Source organism: Phyllobates terribilis, unplaced genomic scaffold (genome assembly GCF_046119375.1).
Source record: "Phyllobates terribilis strain yellow unplaced genomic scaffold, ASM4611937v1 Scaffold_7__3_contigs__length_470593459, whole genome shotgun sequence".
Classification (NCBI taxonomy): Eukaryota; Metazoa; Chordata; class Amphibia; order Anura; family Dendrobatidae; genus Phyllobates; species Phyllobates terribilis.
In genome coordinates this window covers 85,688,438-85,711,379 of record NW_027362767.1, presented here as the reverse complement: position 1 = coordinate 85,711,379, position 22,942 = coordinate 85,688,438, and the positions used below count along the sequence as shown (strand labels likewise).

Genomic DNA, 22,942 nt, shown 5'->3' with positions numbered 1-22,942 from the left:
ACCCTGGCAGAATTTTTCCTTTCTTGGCCTTGCTTCAGAGAATATGAATGATAACAAAAAAACTTTTTCTCCACTCATGGTTATTGGTTGGGTGAAGCCATTTATTGTCAAAACTACTGTGTTTTCTCTTTTTAAATCTTAATGACAACCAAAAACATCCAAATGACCCTGATCAAAAGTTCACATACCCTGGTGATTTTGGCCTGTTAACATGCACAGAATTTGACACAAATGGGTTTGAATGGCTAATAAAGGTAACATTCTCATCTGTGACCTGTTTGCTTGTAATCCGTGTGTGTGCATAAAAGCTGAGCGAGTTTCTGGGATCCAGACAGACTCTTGCATCTTTCATCCAGCCACTGACATTTCTGGATTGTGAGTCATGGGGAAAGCAAAGAATTGTCAACGATCTACGGGAAAAGGTAGTTGAACTGTATAACACAGGAAAGGGTTACAAAAAAATATGCAAGGAATTAATAATGACAGTCAGCAGCGTTCAAACTGTGATTAACAAATGGAAAATCAGGGGCGCTGTAAAAACCAAACCACGGTCAGGTAGACCAACAAAAATTTTGGCCACAACTGCCAGGAAAATTGTTCGGGATGCAAAGAAAAACCCACAAATAACATCAGCTGAAATTCAGGACTGCAGTGTGGCTGCTTCAAGATGCACAATAAGGAGGCACTTGAAGAAAAATGGGCTGCATGGTCAAGTCGTCAGAAGAAAGCCATTACTGTGCAAATGCCACAAAGTATCTCACCTACAATACACCAAACAGCACAGAGACAAGCCTCAAAACTTCTGGTACAAGGTAATTTGGAGTGATGAGACCAAAATTGAACTTTTTGGCCACAACCATAAACATTACATTTGGAGAGAGGTCAACAAGGCCTATGATGAAAGGAACACCATTCGTACAGTAAAGCACGGAGGTGGATCGCTGATGTTTTGGGGATGTGTGAGCTACAAAGGAACAGGAAACTTGATAAAATTTGAAGGAAAGATGAATGCAGCACGTTATCAGCAAATACTGGAGGCAAATTTGCACTCATCAGCCCGGAAGCTGCGTATGGGACGTACTTGGACGTTCCAACATGACAACGATCGAAAACACAAGGCCAAGTCGACCTGTCATTGGCTACAGCAGAACAAAGTGAAGGTTCTGGAGTAGCCATCTCAGTCTCCTGACCTCAATATCATTGAACTACTCTGGGGAGATCTCAAGTGCGCAGTTCATGCTAGACAGCCCAGGAATTTACAGGAACTGGAGGCTTTTTGCCATGAAGAATGGGCAGCTTTACCATCTGAGAAAATAAACAACCTCATCCACAACTACCATAAAAGACTTCAAGCTGTCATTGATGTTAGAGGGGGCAATATACGGTATTAAGAACTGGGGTATGTGAACGTTTGATCAGGGTCATTTGGATGTTTTTGGTTGTCATTAAAATTTAAAAAGCGAAAACACAGTAGTTTGACAATAAATGGCTTCACCCAACCAATAACCATGAGTGGCGAAAAAGTTTTTTTATCATTCATTTTCTCTGAAACAAGGCCGAGAAAGGAAAAATTCTGCCGGGGTATGTAAACTTTTGAGCACAACTGTACGTAGCATGATAGGACGTATAGTCTAATCCAGCCCGACCCAAATTATTTCTGTAGACAGTAAGTTTGGCAGTCAATAAGCTTTTCAGGGGCAGAGAGATGATGTAAACATGTCCGATAGTTCGGCTTCTCTATTTTAACGTTCCGTACAGTACATCAAATAGTGTAAAGTTTTGGCTAAGAATAAGCCTTCCTTGAGCAGAACGTGTTGGTGCATGTTTCTTGTGCTGTTGATGTAGGAACCTTACAACACGCGTTGGTCTGTCAACTTCAACAGGTAACATAAATGTGCTCACGTGCCTAGCCTAGAGGACATTACTGTCTAGTATTGGAGACCTAAGCGCCAGAGAAACATGGATGTGTATACACGTCTATGATTGCTGGTTAGGACTCCGATACTAGCCGTGAGATATGGCTGACCTGCACAGTAATGCCCTCTAGGCTACACAAATGAATAGTAACGTGACCTGCCGACGCACCCACGAGAGATGTATGGTTACTATAACAAATACGTACTCAAGAGAGCTGATCGGCACACCGACTTGCACAGACCGCTGAAGACAACGTGGAGGTGATTATCCTACAACCAATACTGACCCCTACCCACCTATGCGACTGATTAGGAAATGATTATGTCATAGAAGGAAGGGATCTTGCATTATACGGTTGGTAAAATTATATTTGGTTCGATAATCGGTAGAACGAAAACTGCAGATCTGGTTCATTGCTTGCAGATTTCAACTGTATTCGGATGTTTAAGACTTGTATATAATTGAAGATATGAGTTGGCCATAATTAGGAGTACTAATTGGCTTGTTGCCCTGACGTCTTGTCAGTGCTGCAGCGGTGTGATGACGACATGTCACCATGCCGTTGTTGTGCCAGAGCGCAGCGTTGTTGGAGTCAGTGAGGAAGAGGTTAGCGCTCCTTTCTGGAGACACTTTGTATGGATACTATATAATTTTGCATGCAGGTGGGGGAAAAGCTAAATAGGTCTATGTGTTACATCCTACAGCGATGAGTTGTGGATGGAAGTAGTGGTCATTGCGGTCTGGACTGGAGGGACAAGAAAAAGGAAAGTGAATGACTACAAAGAGCAAGAACATCACTGGAATTGTGTTATATATTACAAACATAAGGTATACACAGCTCATGTGTATAAGTAGCATATACCACTATATGGGGGAGTACTATTAATATACATAGGACTGCAGGTAACATCTACCACATTATTTGCAAGCAGATGTTATAGGACTGCAGGTATCACAGTGAGAACTCTCTGCAAAAAGAGAATACAGATGTTATCTGCAGTCCAATATAAGGCTATGGCCCAGGCACCGCCTGGTTAGGTTTCCCTGGAGGCAGATCTCAAGAGTTGGCAAATGCAAGTAACATCTACTACATTATCTGCCATTATTGTGTTATCTATGGTGTTACATAGGACTGCAGATCACATCATCTACATTTCCTGCAGAAAAAAATTGCCTTAATTTTGCATACCATTACTTTTATTTTATGGATGAGAAATGGGTGGCTAAATGGGTGTGGAGTGGTTCTCTCACATGCAAACAGGGAACTGGTTTATAATTTGAATCCCACCCCTGCATAAACGGATATGTAACGGTGGTTTAAAGGTGGTACGTTGGTTGTGACTGGCCCATTTGTTAATTGTACACCGTCCCATTAAAGGATATTATATATAAAGAGCATTGAAATAAAACCGCAAGACTGTTGGACATACAGAAGTCATCATTAACTGCAGATAAGAGTGGTAATCTGTAGGTAAATCCCTGTGTAGCTGGCTTACTGGAGCAGCGGCTACAGGGAAAAAAATGAAGGTTTATTCTCCCAGCAGCTGCTGTAATCACTCCCCCTACACATTGATTGACAGCCAACTCTGCACGCACATGCAGCGCACACACTGCAAAGCGGGCTATCAATCAAAGTAAACCATGTTTCTAGAAAAGTAAGGTTTCCCCCTTTAATGTTGGCATGCACTACCCTGTTTCCCAAGAATCATTTTTTGCGCCGCTTATACGTGTCGAAATTGGATTAAAAAAATGACCAATTTGTCCTGCTTTACAGTGGTGATACCCATGCTTACAATACCCACCTAGGCAAACCTTTGCCTAGCTCCTGCCTCTTCTTGGTCACATGCTGGATGACCTGTTCCCAATTTATATTCCTTCTGGAAGCATTCAGAATTTGCTTTAGGGTTGGTTTCAGACCTGAATCCTTGTCGGTCTCACTTTTACGATGACCACTCACATTTCTGATGCGTCGTGCACTGTTGAGGTTGGGTTCAGGGAGTTGTGATCCGGTTTTGCTTCGCGAACTCATGTGTCTTGTGAGATCTCGCTGTAGGGAAACAGGAAGTCCCAGCTTGCTTAATTCTGGTAAAATTGTGTTGGCTGAATTTGTAGCACCTTTTTGAAGTTCAAGATCGGAAACGTTTTCCAGGCTGTCATTATCCTGGTAGTCTTGACAAAGATGAGGATTTCTGTTCTCGTCACTGTCAGGAGACTCGGGGTCATTGTGTGATATAGTACATTTGTCTTCGAATGGGGCAAAAGAACTACTAGAAGGAGAGTGCTTCGTAGTTTTTATATCCTCATCTCCCACATAAAAGATGTTAGACCATTCATCAGTAGCTATTTTTGACCCACAACAGAACAAGTCATCATCACTCACATCTTCTAAGGTATCGTCCAAGGAAATAGCAGTTGGGGAGCAATCTGCAGATGCCTCAGGTTTTAAGGTGCTTTGATTGCTTGGGTCATCACCCACAGATGGCACGTAAGGACTCTGAATTGCAAGACTACTATGTAACATCTCTTTAGCCCTTCGTAGGACTTCACTAAAAGTTTCTAATGGTTCTTTCTTGATGGCATCTTGGGTTTCTTGATTAGTCTTTGTATTTTTTGATGCGCTTCGCAGTTTAGATATGTAAGAATTGGACCTAATTGTTTCTAAATTAAGGGCACTTAATCGATTCTGTCTCTCACCAAATATAGTAGAAGCCATCAGTTTTACACCTTTTAAAGGGTTCTTCTGATCTCTTTTCAGAGCGGAGGCTTTTACATCAGATATGTTACGTAGCGGGGGTTTTAGTGACGGGATGCGATAACTCTTAAACTCATCGTGCTCTGTTTTCTTTCCTTCTGACAGTTCAGGACGGGGATCAGGCACATTTTTAGCTCCCGATATTTGGTCTGTCTTTGGTACTCCACTTTCGCAATCTTTGGACTCCAGAGATTGGTTGGATAGATCCTTGTCGGAGGATTGTGGAGTTACTGGTTGAATCTCTGAAAATTTTTGTGAAGGGTACGGAGACCATCGGTGGGGTTTGTCTCGTAAAGAGTTATTGCTTTTCTCAGAACATATGGAGGACAAGTCTAAGTTCTCTGACATTTTAAACCCCAAAAAGTTGTCTATGTGTTCATCACTTGTAAAGTCATCTGCGATTTTCCTAGGGTTGACGTAAGAATTTGGCAAGTTATTTTTAATTTTCAAAGTGTTCTTCTTAGAGACGTCTGTATTTTTTGAAGGGCTTACACTAGAATTTGGGAAAGATGTGCTGTTGCTGGTTTTAGTTTCAACTTTTTTCCACTTAAATCGTTCGTTACAGAAAGCGTTGGACGTGCAAGTTTTTGAGTTCCACCTCGGATCCTTTTCCTGAACAGTGTCACAGTGCCTACGTGGTCGGTTTCTTCCTTGAGGAAAGGCATCAATATTATCACCGAAGTTCCACTGGTTACTATTGTAAGAATTAGATTGCCAGTTTCCACCACAGTTTCTAGGATGCTGATTGGGAAAATTTCCATTGCCTTCTTGAAGCCAATGAAAATTTCTACTCGTGTTTCTTTGGTGCCAGCTGGTTGCCCCCCCTGCGTTTGGGTGCCAAGAGCCTCCAACGTTGACATGGATCAAATGTCGATTTGAAGGATTGTTTGTGTGCCAACCAGCTCTCCCCCTCGGATTACTGAGATGTCTATTAGGATTGTGGTTTAAAGCAGGATGAAGAAAACCCTGTCTTGAATTACTGAAGCCGTCATTTTGCCATTGCCAGTTCCTATCTGATGGATCTCGGAGCCACTCTTGTTGGCCTCTCTCTTCATATGGAAGACGGTCATCTCTTCTCCTTTGATATAGATCAGCATCCGTTCCTTTGGAGGAGCTGTGGGTCTCCTCTTGTCTAATATTACAAATATAAAAAGAGAAAAATAAGCAGTTCATAAAAGGAACTGAAGCACAACTAGCAAATGTCACACATATAAAGGTTCTGCATTATGGACAAAATCTTATTTCATTGCCTTTGTAAAGACTAAATGTAATTTGATTTTTTTTAAAGGGTTAGATTTCCTTATGTTTGGTCATACATACGGCATAAATTGAGAAATAGGCAAGTAACAAAATGATAAATTAGCGAGACAGAATATATGGGCTGGCGACAACGTGAGCAGCCTTCTTATTCCAATGACGCCATGCAAAATAATACGTCCTCAATATACGTATATCCCTTCGATGGTGCCTAGCCAGCAGTAGAATATGAAGCAAATAATCCTCAATACAGTAAAAGAAAGGCAGCTCGCACCATGGGTATCTTCAAATTGATTTATTCCATACAAAAAGGGCAGCTCATAGGAGACTATGCTAGTAAATAACATAGCCGACGACCGTTTCGCCCTGAGGCATGCTTCATCTGGTCCGACAAAGCTCACGGCAGTGCGAAATAGAAGTCACTTGAGTTATGTACCATCGTGGTCTCCCGTGAGCGGTATTTTTTGTATGGAATAAAGCATTTGAAGATACCAGGGTTAGTGCCGCCATTCTTTAAGTTGTGGAGAAGCAAAATGCTATATTGTCAAAAGTCATGTATACAGACAAAACTATTGATCTTTTCTTAACAGCTATATCCTTTTTAATACTTTATAGCCTATAATATTTTTTTCTCCTTTCAACACTGCATTTAATTGGTCGTACATGACTATTTCACCAAAAATGGCCACCATCTGATGTACATGCCATGTTAGGCAAACAGTCGGAAAAATCAAAAAATATATTGGACTCTTGACTTTCAACCTGTCTGACACTTTGTTCTCACATGTAATGTGCTGCCGCAGGTGTCTGGCAGTGGCTTTTTCCCCCCACTATCCTTGACACATGAACACTCCGCTGAAACGAGCATGCATTTGTATTTCAAAGGCTCCACAAAAATAATGTTGGCCTGCAACTTCTTCAGATCTGAAGGCAATTCAAGCGCATGCTAAATATGAGAAAGTTCAGGTACTCTTTAATAATGTGGTCACTGTGCATTAATCAAGGAAGCAAAAATGAAAAGGAGCAGGCCAATTTTATTTAATTTTTTTAAATATTTGTTAAAAAATTTACCCTATAAAAAGAGAAGAATTTGCACCTGCATGTTGGTCCTTACAGGGGTCAGGGGACACATGGTTTATATAGCTGCCATACTGTAGTGGACAGCATTTCTTTTATAGCAGTCACTGCAGATATCGTTGGCGCGATAGATACCAGCGTATAAATGAAGAGCGTACATTAGTTTACTCATAGAGCTCGCACAGCAGTCATGGAGTTGATGGGAAAAAAAATGACATGACATTTAAGGTCTGGCAAGGTTACGCCGTGTCACACAGCTCTGCTAGGACTACCACAATGTGAAGGGAAGAAGCATGTTATTCATTTTCGATCCCATTATAGTGCAACTTAAAATAAAAGTGCAAACAGCGACAAGAATAAAGGAACTTACCGGCTTTGTTCCTTCCTTTTATTAATGAGTTGGATAAGTTCCTTGTCAAAGTATTCTTCCTCCGCCTCCTCCTTGTCTTCTTCCTTTTCCAGGGCATCAATGTTATCTTTATGGAGCTGGCTGGAGATGTGCTTGGCGTAGGTTGATAGGCCCACCACTGACACCCTGCAGACACGGCACTCGTGGCTGCAGTCTCTGGGGAGAGAAGCAGAAGGAGGGCACTCAATTCTTCCAACCGGCATTGCTGGCTATGCTGTGTCTCCCCTATGGGCAGGGTCTCCTTGAACAATTGCTATGGCTCTGAGAAACCTTCTGGCACAGAGAAAGTTTATTCAGCGGCCGTCCAGTTATGGAGCAAGTTACAAGTAAAGAACTGTCAGGATAGATTTTTCTCCAACAATTAAGAGGCAATGCTTTAAAATAAATAAATAAATAAAAAAAAGATCTTCTTTAATTGTTGTAGTGAAAATCATGCCCACGGAGGACACACAGCATAGAGGAAGGGAGGCTGGGCAGGGGAGGTGGGCTTACAGAGCTAGTGACCCCAGCTCTGAAGCCCGAGCATGGTGGCAGCTGCTGTGAGCCGCATCGGACACACACTTCACTTTTATTTCTAGCACAGCACTCACACCACGCAAGTTCAGAAAGGGTCCAAGGGGGGTGGGAGAGCGACCAATCACACGGCAGTAACCAGACCCTGGACAGCTGAAAAGCAGGATGGGAATGTAGAAAACTCCAGCGCTGGAGCAAATGATGAGAGTGACTGTCTAGTATCCAACATATGGAGCATGTCTACAGCAAACACGGCATTAAGGGGCAGGAGGCTAATTCTGTGGGGGGGCATCAACAGCTGCAGGGGCACAAATGGTGGCTGCATCTGTGCACAGAACAAGGCGAATTTATCCACGCTGGTGGCAGATATGAGAAGGTTACCGGCTGATCCCCAATGTCATCCTACTCTCATCAGAAAGGAGCTGGATGGTTACATTTTAATCCATCCACAAAAAATTTACCCCTGAAGCATAAAAATAAAAATAAATAAATGCCAGTGATCACAGGTTTTGCAGATCTCTGTCATCATAGTCATTGCCCAGCTCCCGATTTCTTGGCGCTGTGGCTGCATGTATTGGTGTGATCACGGTGAGGCTAATGCCAGCTACGTATGAGTGCACTCATTACCTGCATAACAATACACAAATGGTTGAAGAACTATTAAAATTTCCATTCTCGGACCAGTCATTTCGTGCCGTGGTGGTTCTGTGTGCAGATCCGCAAGCTCCTAATTATTATGGACGGGTGCAGAGCTCTCCACTACTTTATCACTGATGATCTATCCTTAGGATAGGTCATCAATGTCTGATCGGTGAGGATACAACATCCGGCTCCCCCGCTAATCAGTTGTTATCAGTGTCGGCGGCAGTACTCATTTGCTGAGCTGGCAATCTTCTGATAGTGGCCTAGTACTACACATCGGCCTTCTATTGATTTGAATATTCACTGCATGAGCCCCCACAGGGCCTCCAATCTACACGGCACCAGCCCCCACAGGGCCTCCAATCTACACGGCGCCAGCCCCCACAGGGCCTCCAATCTACACGGCGCCAGCCCCCACAGGGCCTCCAATCTACACGGCGCCAGCCCCCACAGGGCCTCCAATCTACACGGCGCCAGCCCCCACAGGGCCTCCAATCTACACGGCGCCAGCCCCCACAGGGCCTCCAATCTACACGGCGCCAGCCCCCACAGGGTCTCCAATCTACACGGCGCCAGCCCCCACAGGGCCTCCAATCTACACGGCGCCAGCCCCCACAGGGCCTCCAATCTACACGGTGCCAGCCCCCACAGGGCCTCCAATATACATGGCGTGAGCCTCCAATATACAGCCTCCAATATACAAGGTGTGAGCCCACACTTAACTTCCAAAACACAATATGAGAGCCACACAGCCTCCAATATATACAGTGTGAGCCCCCACACAACCTCCAATATACAGCGTGAGCCACCAATATACAGAATGAGCCCCCATAGCATCTCTATACAGTGTGAGCTCCCATATAGCCCATCTCTATACAGTGAGCTCTCACATAGTACCTAAATACAGTATAAGCCCCCAAATACAATACAAGCCCCCCATAGCTCCCTACATACAATATAAGCCCCCCCATAGCCTCTTATCTACATGCAAATATCTAAAAAAAAAAAACAAAACACATCCTTCCTTCGCTCCCATTTCACCGATGCACTGACTCTCCGCACAGCTGACGCGATGAAGTGACATCATTGCGTCAGCTGGCTCAGTCGCATGCGGTGATTGGTGAAAGGAGGACCAGGCGGCTCTGTCCTCCACCAATGTATTCACCACTGTCTGCATCCCAATCGAAGTACGGAGATTAAACTGGTGGCAAAGATGAGAGGATTAGTAGTCTATAGCGTCTAGTGGTAGTCTACAGCTCATATTGATTGAAATGTACATAACCTGGGGGAGCAGTTCCAGTGCACTGCAAGCGCTAACATGTATGCAAATGTTGAATATATGGAATTTTCCACTGCAGTACTGCTATATGGAATATACTTATAAATATGAAGGTACTTCGCACATAAATTGGACAATTCACGAGAGCCCATTTGACCTTTCTTTGATGGGACCCCCCTAAAACTAGGAATCAAACATGCCTCTCCCAAGCTAAAAGCAAATGTAAAAGGCTGCTCTGTATAGCAGTACTGCCTTTCAAATTTCGTATGTTCAATTTTTGCATACATCGTAGTGCTTACAGTATGCTGCTGTATGCTTTTGTTTGTATATTATGCAGCCATGGCAGCTCTCAATTTGGAGGTGCTGGTCAGTTTTTTGTAATATACATCACAGCCATCACCATGGGGGGATTGGCTTTCACCTATAGATGTGATTCTGCTGCCACAGCCGCGATCAGAGATGACTCTGCTTACGACTGTTTAACCCCTTAGATTTTCCAGTTAATAGAGATTTACGTAATAACAAATGCAATTTGCATTGTGAAATCTGGCAACACATTCTCTTTAACCTGTACACTGCAAAAGTATATAAATAACGCTGTAATTGCCGTTTATTCAGTCAGTCTCCAGATGAAAAAGTCAAATAATTCCACAACAAAAATAAAAAGCCATGGCTATCGTATGGCCACAATGCTGGATTCTTAAATCCCAAACAAATCGAGCCATTAAAGAAGTACTCCTCCCATCAAAGTTTCTATCCACTTAACATATTGCAGTTATCATAAAATATAGCACTGTGTACTTACAATTGATAATTTTGCCTTTCTATCCAGATAATTCTCCTCTTTTCTCTGCCCTATGTAGATACAGGAAGTCTCTTGTCCCTGCATTTATCATTCCCCTCGTCATCTCATGACCCAGCTGCTTCTCCTCTTTCCTGCCATTGACTTTTGCAGTAACTCATGACTTGTACAGGGAAAATTTACCTCCTGTTTCTACATAGAGCTTAGAAGGATTCAGCTAGTCAGTTATTAATCATGTGATGTCATAGACCTAATGGGAAAGAGAAGAATTAACTGGGTAGAAAGGTAAAATGAGCAATTGTAAGTACACAGTGCAATATAATGACTGCAATACATTAAGAGGATAACAATTTTTATAGGAGTGCGTCTTTAAGGGACGATAGGCTTATTGCAAATTTCCAAAGCAAAGTGATTGGTTGCCAGTGACAACTACTCCACTTTACTTTTGCACTTGTGTTGATACATCTCCGCTTATGTCGTATGTCAGCTTTACTCTGATCATCTTATTTGCTGTACTGTCGTTGGGGCTGATGATTGGGTTTCAACCACTATTGCGCATCAAGAGTAAAAAAGCAAAAAAAAAAACACCAGCATTATAATTTCAAGTAAGGTGTGCTATCTATCACATTCATCACTGGCCGCAAAAGGCGTATTTCCAGCGTATAAAGTAAAGGTATATTACACCATTACAATGTGATCAGAAGTTCGACTGCTGGGCCCCCCACCGATCCAGAGCAGGGAGAAGACATGGCTCAGCATCACTTCTTCAGTTTTCTTTGCACAGCGACACATTTGGCAACATTAAAATGAACTTTATAACTTTGTTAGACGTGAATAACCCATTATATCAGTAATTTACAGGAGATAAGGGGTTTGATTATGCATGTATTCACACAAAGTCTCTGCCATTATCTTGTGGATGGATTAGGAAGTCCTTATATGTCCCGGGTCTCTTGTATATGAGAATATGACAAATGCTCCGATGTCTTCATATTGGGAGAACGTGTGTAGGACGGGCGATGAAAAGCTGAACAGTTGAATGGATATTTCCAGGCAGTGAACCCCTGCACTAAAGACATTTCTTGGGGGCATGAAGTTGATAATGAGCGCCAGCTGTTCTGCCCATGGAGGCATGTGAGATTTCTAGCATATAGACGCTGCTGGCTATTTCACGCCTCTTTACTGCAAGTCACAACAGATGGCATACATGAAATGGTGTCAGATCAGAGGAATTTAAAGCCAAAATGTAAGTATTACCTGCCCTGTAAGTTCTCCAGCTCCCGGTGATGAAGCATGCTCCGCATGTGTTCATCCATTTCCTATAGGAGAGCGGTAAATTTAATCATTCATCTGCGCATATACTACCGAAAAATGGTGCAATATACCGTCCCTTCTGCAAACCATAAGGTGAGATATGAACGTTTATCTTTGATCTCCAATTTGTTGTTCTTCGACTAATAGAATGAGAAGACTCCACGATGACTAACTTTATCATGTACATGTTTATGACCATGGCATCTTCTTTCTGTTACGAAGCTTTAAAGGCGTGGCCCGGGGAATAAAAATTATCACTAAAATACCTGAAACTGGGTAGAAATATTCCCTGATTCCACCCAGCTTCCATTCTGGTGCCCACTTGGTGTCACCTCGAAGTCAAAAATGCTTGGTCAGCAAATTGTCAGCTGAGGCCCGAGACCGGCCCGAGACCCGTTTCCAGTGTGTCAAGGAGAGTACTATGAAGCCAAGACAAGCAAGGATTGTGTAAGCGACCTTATAGGACCTACGGGTATTAGGGAGGAGTAGAAGTTTTGTTGTTTTTTTTTTTAACCCGTATGACAATTTTTAGCATAATTGTTATTCCCCCTAAATATCAATTCTCTCTAAATGACTTCAATAACATTTTTACCTTTTTGGAACTGTACACAATTTCGCATAAGATGCATTTTCGTTCCTGCACCATTGTTTCTCCTTAGTGAAAACTCACGCCATAGCTGTCAAAACAAAAAAATGAAATTGGTATTAAAGAACTAAACTAGCACGATTAAAAGGGAAAGATCAACCCCCATCCACCCAAACCACAGGTACGGGCATGCTTCATACTTGAAAGTGGAAGGATTGATGTTACTTGTTACTGAAAGACTTCCTTTAATACCGAGCCATTAGCTGGGTGCTCGTTGTCCTGAAGAAATATTAATCACAAATAATAGAATTGTAGGCACAGGTATAGTCATATGCTGGCTATGACTGTTGTGCTCAAAAGTTTACATACCCCGGCAGAATTTTTCTTTTCTTGGCCTTGTGTCAGAGAAAATGAATGATAACAAAAAATCATTTTCTCCACTCATGGTTATTGTTTGGGTGAAGCCATTTATTGTCAAACTACTGTGTTTTCTCTTTTTAAATCTTAATGACAACCAAAAAACATCCAAATCACCCTGATCAAAAGATCACATACCCTGGTGATTTTGGCCTGATAACATGCACAGAACTTGACACAAATGAGTTTGAATGGCTACTAAGGCTATGTGCCCACGATGCAGAAATGCTCCGGATTTTTCCTGAGCGTTTCTGCATCTCCCTGGCAGAAACACGTATATTACTTACCGGTAATGTGTTTTTTCGGAACCCATGATGGCACAACGAGAAAGGGCATCCGCCCTTCAAGGACAGGAAACCTTCAAGATAAAAAGGGCGGCGCCTCTCCCCGCTTCAGTGGATTAGAGCATGAGAGGACTCTCCGGTTAGAGCACCTAATTTTAATAACTATAACGAATTTCACCCATGTGAACACTCAACACCCACCCACCGGAAGGTGTACACCACAGTGACAGGGAGGGAATATAAAGGTGCCGTCATGGGTTCCGAAAAAACAACGGTAAGTAATATACGTGTTTTTCTGTCACCCATGACGGCACAACGAGAGAATTACAGAGAACTAAGTATGTGAGGGAGGGACCACAGCCTGCAGAACCCTTCTCCCAAACGTGAGATCAGAGGAGGCAGAAAGGTCAAGTCTATAGTGGTTATAGAAAGTGGACGGAGATGACCATGTGGCCGCCTTACAATGCTCAATGGGCACGTCCGCCCTTTCTGCCCAGGAAGCAGCCATGCCCCGAGTAGACTGGGCTTTCAAATTGTCAGGGGGATCTCTGCCTGACCCCGTGTATATATTTTAGGGGTACCCTTTTTGAGAAATTTGACCTAAAAATAGGTAAAATTCGTTTTTTTTAAGTTTTTCATCATATGTGGGTGTGAATATTTCCACAAATACATATGATTTGACAGTGATATTGCAGCAATGCAAAGTCATGTAGATGTTTGGTGTACAGGGCAAAGCACCAGTTACTATTGGTTTTTGGTCTTGAGTTATATATGGGCAAAGTTTGGCATAAATTTTATGCGACGCGTTTTACAAGCTACTTTGACACAAAATTGCGGCTGAAATATTGTTTTGTCATAGCCGGTAATAATTTTATCGTGTTTAGCAGCAAAAGTTGAGCTAGTATGCCAAATTTCAGCATCATAGCCTGTATAGAACTCTAATATGCCAAAGTTTGCAAAATCCTCTTAGCTGAAGCCGCAGGCTTGGTGGAACCTCCAGTGAAAGGTCAACAGTGCCCAATGTATTTGAGAACTGGCCCTAAAAATTTCCAGAACCTCTTTTCAAACATACATGTACATCCTTATAAATTTTCAGCAAAATCGGAGAAGGTCGAGTGGGGACCACTGGTCCACTTGACATGGAATGACTCATAAGGCATCTCCTGACATCCAAGGTATGAAACCTTTCCTCCTTGCTATTTTTGGGTTCAGGACAGAAGGATGGTAGGGCTATCTCCACTTTAGGTAGGAAAGCAGGGTCTGGTCTCAAAACTACCCTATCGTCTAGTACCAGGGTAAAAGGTGGATCTGCCGACAAAGCCTGTAACTCACTAACCCTCTGTGCAGATGTTAAGGCCACCAGAAGTATTGTTTTTAGGGTGAGTAGTTTTATGGACCCTGAGCTAAGGGGCTCAAAGGGAGAACCTGTTAATGTGTTTAGCACCAAGTTTAAATCCCAAGAAGGGACCCGTACTGTAGGGACTGGATTGGCTCTACTACATGCCCTCACGAACCTGGAAATCCACTTGTTACCGGCCAGATTATAACTGTATAAGGCTCCCAAGGCAGAGATTTGGACCTTTAAGGTGCTCACTGCTAGACCCTTTTCTAGCCCCTTTTGAAGAAATTCTAAAATGGCTGTAATGGGAAACCCCACCCCCCCCCCCAGGGAAACTCCCTGAGATGACGACAAAAACTTCTTCCAGACTCTACTGTAAATCTTGGTAGTGATTGGCTTCCTACTCTTTAGAAGAGTAGTGACTAGATTTGATGAGAAACCCCGACCCTCTAGCAACGACCTCTCAAGTTCCAGGCCGCTAAGTGCAATCCTTTCACCTGAGGATGGAATATAGGCCCTTGAGCAAGAAGGTCGGGAATTTCTGGAAGAATCCAGGGGTTCGTGATGGACATGCTTCTTAGCCAGAAAAACCACGGCCTCTTGGGCCAGAAGGGGGCTATGAGGACCACTCGAGCCTGATCCTCCCGAATTTTCCTCAACACCGCTGGAATTAGGCACGTTGGGGGAAAGGCATAGGCCAGACTGAAATCCCACCTGCACTGGAAGGCGTCTACTACTAGCGGGCTATCTAAGGGATTCAGTGAGCAGAACTTCTTTGCCTTGCTGTTCTGACGGGTTGCAAACAGGTCGACCTCTGGAGACCCCCACATGGCTACTAGCTGGCGGAAGATCGAGAGATTTAAAGCCCATTCTCCCTGCAATAATGGCCTGTGACTTAGAAAGTCTGCCTTCATGTTGTCCTCTCCTCTGAAATGAAGGGCCCTTAACGAGAGAACTTTTCCCTCCACCAGCGAAAATATTCTCCCCGCAACCTGCATTAGTGACCTTGAACGGGTTCCCCCCTGGTGGTTCACATAAGCCACAGCAACCTGGTTGTCGGACAGAATCTTCACGTGATGACCTCCTAGTAGGGGCAAGAAGCTGATCAGTGCTTTCTCTACCGCCCGTAACTCCCACAAATTGGAGGACTCCAGACTCTCCTCCTGTGACCAAGTCCCCCGTATCGGGTGGTTGTCCAAGTGCGCCCCCCACCCCCTGGGGCTGGCGTCTGTAGTAATCACCCTGGTGAATTGGGGAACCCAAGAAAACGCCTGTCTGGAACGTGCTGGTCTCCAACCACCAATACAGAGACTTAATCACATTCTGGGAGAGAATTAGCCTGCTTTCTAGATGTCCCCTCAGGATCACTACGTTTCTTAGTACGTCCCATTGGAACTCTCTTGAATGATATTGGGCCCAGGGTACTGCGGGGATGCAGGAGGTGAGGGATCCCAACAGAGACATTGCCCCCCTGAGAGTCGTGACTGGGTCTGCTATTGCTGCTGAAACTAGATTCTTTATTTTCTCCCTCTTTTGGTCGGGGAGGCGGCATTCTTGCCGAATCGAATCCAGCGTAAGGCCTAAAAAGATCTGAGTAGTGAGAGGGATCAATCTGGATTTTTCTAGGTTTAAACACCATCCTAAGTCTCCCAAGATGGTGCATACCTGATCGACCTGGCCCAGACAGTGATCGTATGTTTTGCCCACTATCAGGAAGTCGTCCAGATACGGAATGACCAGTCTGTCTTCCTCCCTGAGATGGGCTGTAACCTCCGCTATCAGTTTTGTGAATATGCGGGGCGCCACTGCCAGTCCGAAGGGAAGCGCTCTGTATTGGAAGTGCTTGTTGACAGTTCCCTGCATATTTACGGCTACCCTGAGGTATTTCTGAAAATTGAGATGGATCGGCACATGATAGTATGCGTCCTTTAGGTCCAATACTGCCATGTAGCAGCCGGGAAATAGAAGGGTTATAGCTGATTTTATGGTCTCCATCTTGAATGACGGAATGTTCAGGAACGCATTTAGCCTTCTCAGATTGACTCTGTATGAATTGTCTGGCTTTTTAATAAGGAATAAGGGGGAATAAAACCCCCTTCCCTCCCCTTGTGGTGACACCTCTAGCAGGACATTCTTTTGTAGGAGAACGGATATTTCTTCCTCCAGTGCCCGTTGTTCTGGTAGAGAGGATCTTAGGGCAGTCAGAATAAACTTGTCTGGTGTTATCCTCCGAAACTCTAGCTTTAGCCCTGATTTCACTAAATTGAGGATCCACCTGCTGGAAGAGATCTTTTCCCAAGCTGGAAGGAAGGGAGAGAGCCTCCCCCCCACCTGGGATAGAGTGTCACTTCGGCGGCTTGCGACTATCCTGGGAGGGCCCGCCGAACAAAAATCCTTTCTCTTTCCTGGAACGATCCTCCCATCTAGATTGTTCCCCGGACGCCCTCCTGCGGCCAAATTTCTTCCTCCGAAAGGACTGCTTGAAGGATGGGATGGAAGGCTTAGGGAACCCTTTCTTACTGTCCCCCGCATTCTCTAGAATTGAGTCCAGAGAGGTACCAAACAGAAAATCTCCCTCACATGGAAGAGAGCATAGTTTTCCTTTTGCCTGTATGTCCCCTGGGCAACACTTCAGCCAGACCGCTCTACGGCCGGCGTTACACAGGGCCGCAGATCTTGCCGCTAGTCTGACGGAATCTGCCGAGGCGTCTGATAAGAAGGCCGCCGCTCCCTTCAATACCGGCAGAGAGGCCAGAATGGAGTCCTGTGACTCATTGTTTTTCATCTGGTCCTCTAACCTGTCCAACCATACCATAAGGGACCTCGCTGTACAAGTTGCCGCTATGGCTGGCTTCAATGCCCCCGCCGACGACTCCCAAGTACCCTTAGGAAGGTATCTACCTTCCAGTCCAGCGGGTCTCTCAGCATCCCCGAGTCCTCAAAAGGGAGGGAAGATCTCCTAGAGGCTTTGGATACTGCCACATCCAGCTTCGGGGCCTTACTCCAGGAAGTGGTATCCTCCTCACTAAACGGATATTTCCTTTTGAAGGAGGATGGAAGGGGGCCCTTTTTATCCGGCCTATCCCACTCTTTCCTGATAAGACCCTGCACCTTATCATTAACAGGAAAAACTCGTTGTCTCTTGTGATCCAAGGTGCCAAACATGATATCCTGCACGGACTTCTTTGTTTTCTGGTCAACCAACCCCATTGTGGACCTGACGGCTTTTACTAAGCCATCCACACTTTCCAGGGGAAAACAATGACCTGGCCCTGCTCCGCTATCCGAGGAGGAAGAGTCAGTGGAGTCATCCAACATTCCCTCGTCGGACTCAGATTCTGAAAGTGGGGGTGGAGTTTTTGCTCTATGGGCCTGGGATGGTTGGGAAAGGGATTTTAACGATCTCTCTACCTCAGACCTAACCAGAGTCCTTAAATTTGAAGAAAAAGTTGGGGCTTCCTCCGCAATTGTCTCTTCAATACAGGGCTGGCATAATCTTTTGGGCCAATCATTTGTTAGGCCCCGTTCACACAGGGCACATACTCTATGCTTGGACTTCTCTTTACACTTCTTAGGGACATCCTAACCATTACCGGAGGAAGGAGGGAGAGAGAGAGACAAAACAGAAAAAGTCTACATTAATACGTCGACTTTCACGTAGCTCACTCACCACACAGTAAACAAACACAGGGTACCGGAACGGGAGGCAGGATGGTATCCGATACTTCTCCTCTGGAGACCGCGGAATCATCAACTCTGCTGGAGCTATGCCGGCTGGATCTGAAATCCTTGGCGCTGCGTGTCCCAGAATGTCCACTGCTCCTACTCTGCGCTGGACGCTGCTCCTGGGTACGCCTCTGGCGCCGAGCCTGCTGTGGCTGCTCCATCTCCCTGGGCTGCTGCAGCTGCAGCATGGACTGCTGCTCTTGCTGCTGATGCGGTGGGGAGGGCTGCTGTGAGGCCATTACTTACACTGCGCCGGTGCCTGGCCGGTGATCTACCCTTAAGTACCTCCATTGTGCCAGGGAGATCACCACCGGCATCCCCGCAGCTTCCGGTACCGCCCCCGCACGGGGGTCAGGAGGTGTCGGGGCGCGACTTCCTGTTTCGTCATCTCCTGTCGCGCCCCGTGATGTCACATCCGGGACGCGGGGTTGCCGGCCACCATGATGTGCAGGTGCCGCAAAACCACCGCCCGCACGGAGACCACATGTTGGCGCCCCCCGCGGCGCTTCCAGGATTCACGGGACCGGCCGCAGCAGAGACTGTGCCCTGCCAAACCCGACCGGCCCCGGTAAGACGATCCTGATTCCTGCTGTCATTCTTGCGCCCGACGAGACGGAAGGTCCCCCATCAAGGACAGGAAACCACGGAGGCGGGGAGAGGCGCCGCCCTTTTTATCTTGAAGGTTTCCTGTCTTTGAAGGGCGGATCCCCTCTCTCGTTGTGCCGTCATGGGTGACAGAAAAAAAACGCATGCGGATTGTACATGCGTTTTTCCTGCCAGGGACATGCGGATGTGAAGCGTTCTTCACTTGCATTTCTGCATGCGGGTTGACAAGCGCTTTCCAAGCTATTTTAGCATCACTTGGAAAGTGCTTGCCAACTTGATCACACTATATAAATCCATGCAAACGGCATGGATTTATATAGTGTGACCGAAAGAATGTTAAAAAATAAAAACTAAATATATACTTACCTTTTGATGGCCCCCGGAGTCTTCATTCGATGCGTCTCGGCTTGCCGGCAGCTTGCGGTACACTGAAAGGACCTGCCGACGTCAGCGGTCGCGTGACCCGTCACATGACTAAATGACACCATGGCAGGTCCTTGAGTCCACCGCGAGGTGCCGGCAAGCCAAGACAAAGAAACCGGGGGCCATCAGAAGGTAAGTATAATGTTTATTTTTTATTTTATTCTTTTTTTTTTTTTTTTTTTTACAGGTTCTATGGTACCCGTGTCCGGAGGGGAGTCTCATCTCCTCCACACCCGGGTACCATCCGCACATTGAAACGCATGTACAGATCTAGTGATACGGATTACATGCGTTTCGATGCAAGTCAATGGTGGCGAAAACGCTGCGTTTTTTTCCGCAATGATAATCCTCAGCGGAAATTTCTGCAGCATGTGCACAGAACATGCGGATTATCATTGGGGAACATGGCAGGCCTTATACCAAGTGGTTTTTAAGCGTTTCTGCGGCGGAATTGCTGCTGCGGAAACGTTTAAAAAAACGCATCGTGGGCACACAGCCTACAGGTAACATCCTCACCTGTGACCTGTTTTTTTGTAATCAATATGTGTGCATAAAAGCTGAGCGAGTTTCTGGGATCCAGACAGACTCTAGAATCTTTCATACAGCCACTAACGTTTCTGGACTGTGAGCCATGGGGAAAGCAAAAAAATTGCCAATGGATCTACAGGAAAAGTTGAACTGTACAACACAGCAACTTTTTAGTGAAAAGATATCCAATGAATTGATAATGCCAGTCAGCAGTGTTCAAACTGTGATTAACAAATGGAAAATCAGGGGCGCTATAAAAAACAAACCACGGTCAGGTAGACCAACAAAAATTTTGGACACAACTGCCAGGAAAATTGTTTGGGATGCAAAGAAAAACCCACAAATAACATCAGCTGAAATTCAGGACTCTCTGAAAACTAGCAGTGTGGCTATTTCAAGATGCACAATAAGGAGGCACTTAAAGAAAAATGGGCTGCATGGTCGAGTCACCAGAAGAAAGCCATTACTGCCAAATGCCACAAAGTATGTTGCCTACAATACGTTAAAACAGCACAGAGACAAGCCTCAAAACTGCTGCAACAAGGTAATTTGGAGTGATGAGACCAAAATTGAACTTTTTGGCCACAACGATAAACATTACATTTGGAGAGAGGTCAACAAGGCCTATGATGAAAAGAACACCATTCTTACTGTAAAGCATGGAGGTGGATCGCTGATGTTTTGGGGATGTGTGAGCTACAGGAAACTTGGTAAAAGTTGAATGCAGCACGTTATCAGCAAATACTGGAGGCAAATTTGCACTCATCAGCCCGGAAGCTGCACATGGGATGCACTTGGACGTTCCAACATGACAACGATCCAAAACACAAGGCCAAGTCAACCTGTCATTGGCTACAGCAGAACAAAGTGAAGGTTCTTGAGTGGCCATCTCAGTCTCCTGACCTCAATATCATTGAGCCACTCTGGGGAGATCTCAAGCTCGCCGTTCATGCTAGACAGCCCAGGAATTTACAGGAACTGGAGGCTTTTTGCCAAGAAGAATGGGCAGCTTTACCATCTGAGAAAATAAAGAACCTCATCCACAACTACCACAAAAGACTTCAAGCTGTCATTGATGTTAGAGGGAGCAATACACGGTATTAAGAACTGGGGTATGTGAACTTTTGATCAGGGTCATTTGGATGTTTTTGGTTGTCATTAAGATTTAAAAAGAGAAAAACACAGTAGTTTGACAATAAATGGCTTCACCCAACCAATAACCATGAGTGGAGAAAAAGTTTTTTGCTATCATTCATATTCTCTCAAACAAGGACAAGAAAGGAAAAATTCTGCCGGGGTATGTAAACTTTTGATTACAACTGTACACTTACCCATCCGCCACTGACGCTATTACTGTCTCCACTGGACCAAAAGAGAGGAGACCCCAACCAGCGGTCACTTGACCACTGAGGCCGCTGACTGGCTCTTGCAGCCTTGCAGTGACAATCGGGGCAGCAGAGCTGGAGCAGAGAGTTATCTAGGATTGGAAAACCATGGCAGGTGCCATTCAGAAACCGTGCCACAACTGTCCATGGGTTGCGTCTGGCATTGCAGCTCAGCTCCACTGACTTGATAGGGATGAGCTGGAAAAACACTCACAACTGGTGGACAGATGTGGATGACACCTTTAAGGTCATGGCTTGTTGTGTGTTTGTTACGTTATGTTACTGCAGGACAAATATGTTGTGGATTTTCTGCAGAATAAATGCAGAAATAAAAGGCTGCAAATTACAATAGCCATATGCCATGACTGTATAAAAATACATGTATTGATCTACTGAGACAAAGAAAAACATTCAAAACTGAACATGAGGTTCTTCCTTACATCTTAATCAAATTGTATTAGCCCATTGACACGTCACGGTGAGCCTCTTAGTGGGTCCTTTTGTTTTTAAATTAGTAGGAGACTGCAGAAAGGGAGCCACAGTGCTGCCTGAACCACATGGGAGGGGATTTTTTTTTTGGTTCAGTTGGTGTTCCTATGGGAAGATGTGACCCACAGCCCTAGAATCTCTGACTGGTAGCATGGAGATGCTGTTAGGCTCCTGGGGCACTCCCCTGCCTATGCAGCGTCGCAGAGACCCAGTAAAGAGGTTCACCTTGATATGGCAGTAGGCTCGTAAATTTTGATCAAAATGCTAATTATGAAGCTCACGTAGATTAATATATATAATATTAGGGTGTATGGTCCATTTTTTTTTCTACAGTTATGGGGTATTGCAATAGCAGTATTCTGATTAGCAGTATTGTGATTGAACATAAAAGTCATTTACACACTAAGCAAAAAATCTGCAGCTTAAATTGACATTGGCATTATGTAAATTTATGCTATGGATGTGAACCTTGGATTTCACCCTTTGCTATGTAAAGGATGAAATGTGCTGCTATACAGCACCATATCTACACCAGTTCTGCAATGGAAATGCCCTGTATTAACATAACCCAGTACATAGGTGCAAACATACAGGTGCATCTCATAATATCATCAAAAAGTTAATTTATTTCAGTTCTTCAATACAAAAAGTGAAACTCATATTATATAGAGAAATTACAAACAGAGTGATCTATTTCAAGTGATTATTTCTGTTAATGTTGATGACTATGGCTTACAGCCAATGAAAACACAAAAGTCATTATCTCAGTAAACTAGAATACTTCTAATACAACAGGTTGAAAAATTATTTTAAAATCCAAAATGTTGTCCTACTGAAATGTATGTTCAGTAAATTCCCTCAATACTTGGTCGGGGCTCCTTTTGCATCAATTACTGCATCAATGCGGCAATGTGGCATGGAGGCGATCAGCCTGTGGCACTGCTGAGGTGTTGTGGAAGCCCAGGTTGCTTTGATAGCAGCCTTCAGCTCATCTGCATTGTTGGGTCTGGTGTCTCTCATCTTCCTCTTGACAATACCCCATAGATTCTCTATAATAGATTCTCTATGGGATTAAGGTCAGGCGAGTTTGCTGGCCAATCAAGCACAGTGATGCTGTTGTTTGTAATCCAGGTATTGGTACTTTTGGCAGTGTGGACAGGTGCCAAGTCCTGCTGGAGAATGAAATTTCCATCTCCA

General features: G+C 44.6%; 1 protein-coding gene across 1 annotated transcript in view; it reads right to left on the bottom strand.

Moving 5' to 3' along the window:
* ZNF106 (zinc finger protein 106) overlaps nucleotides 1–22,942 on the bottom strand; it is an 85,921-nt gene that overhangs the window by 51,964 nt on the left and 11,015 nt on the right. The window contains exons 2-5 of the mRNA XM_073638922.1: nucleotides 12,555–12,639; nucleotides 11,906–11,967; nucleotides 7,374–7,568; nucleotides 3,720–5,801 (exon numbers count right to left, since the gene is read on the bottom strand). Coding sequence (XP_073495023.1) covers nucleotides 3,720–5,801; nucleotides 7,374–7,568; nucleotides 11,906–11,967; nucleotides 12,555–12,608 — 2,393 coding nt within the window. The 5' untranslated portion in view covers nucleotides 12,609–12,639. The remainder of the gene's footprint in view (nucleotides 1–3,719; nucleotides 5,802–7,373; nucleotides 7,569–11,905; nucleotides 11,968–12,554; nucleotides 12,640–22,942) is intronic.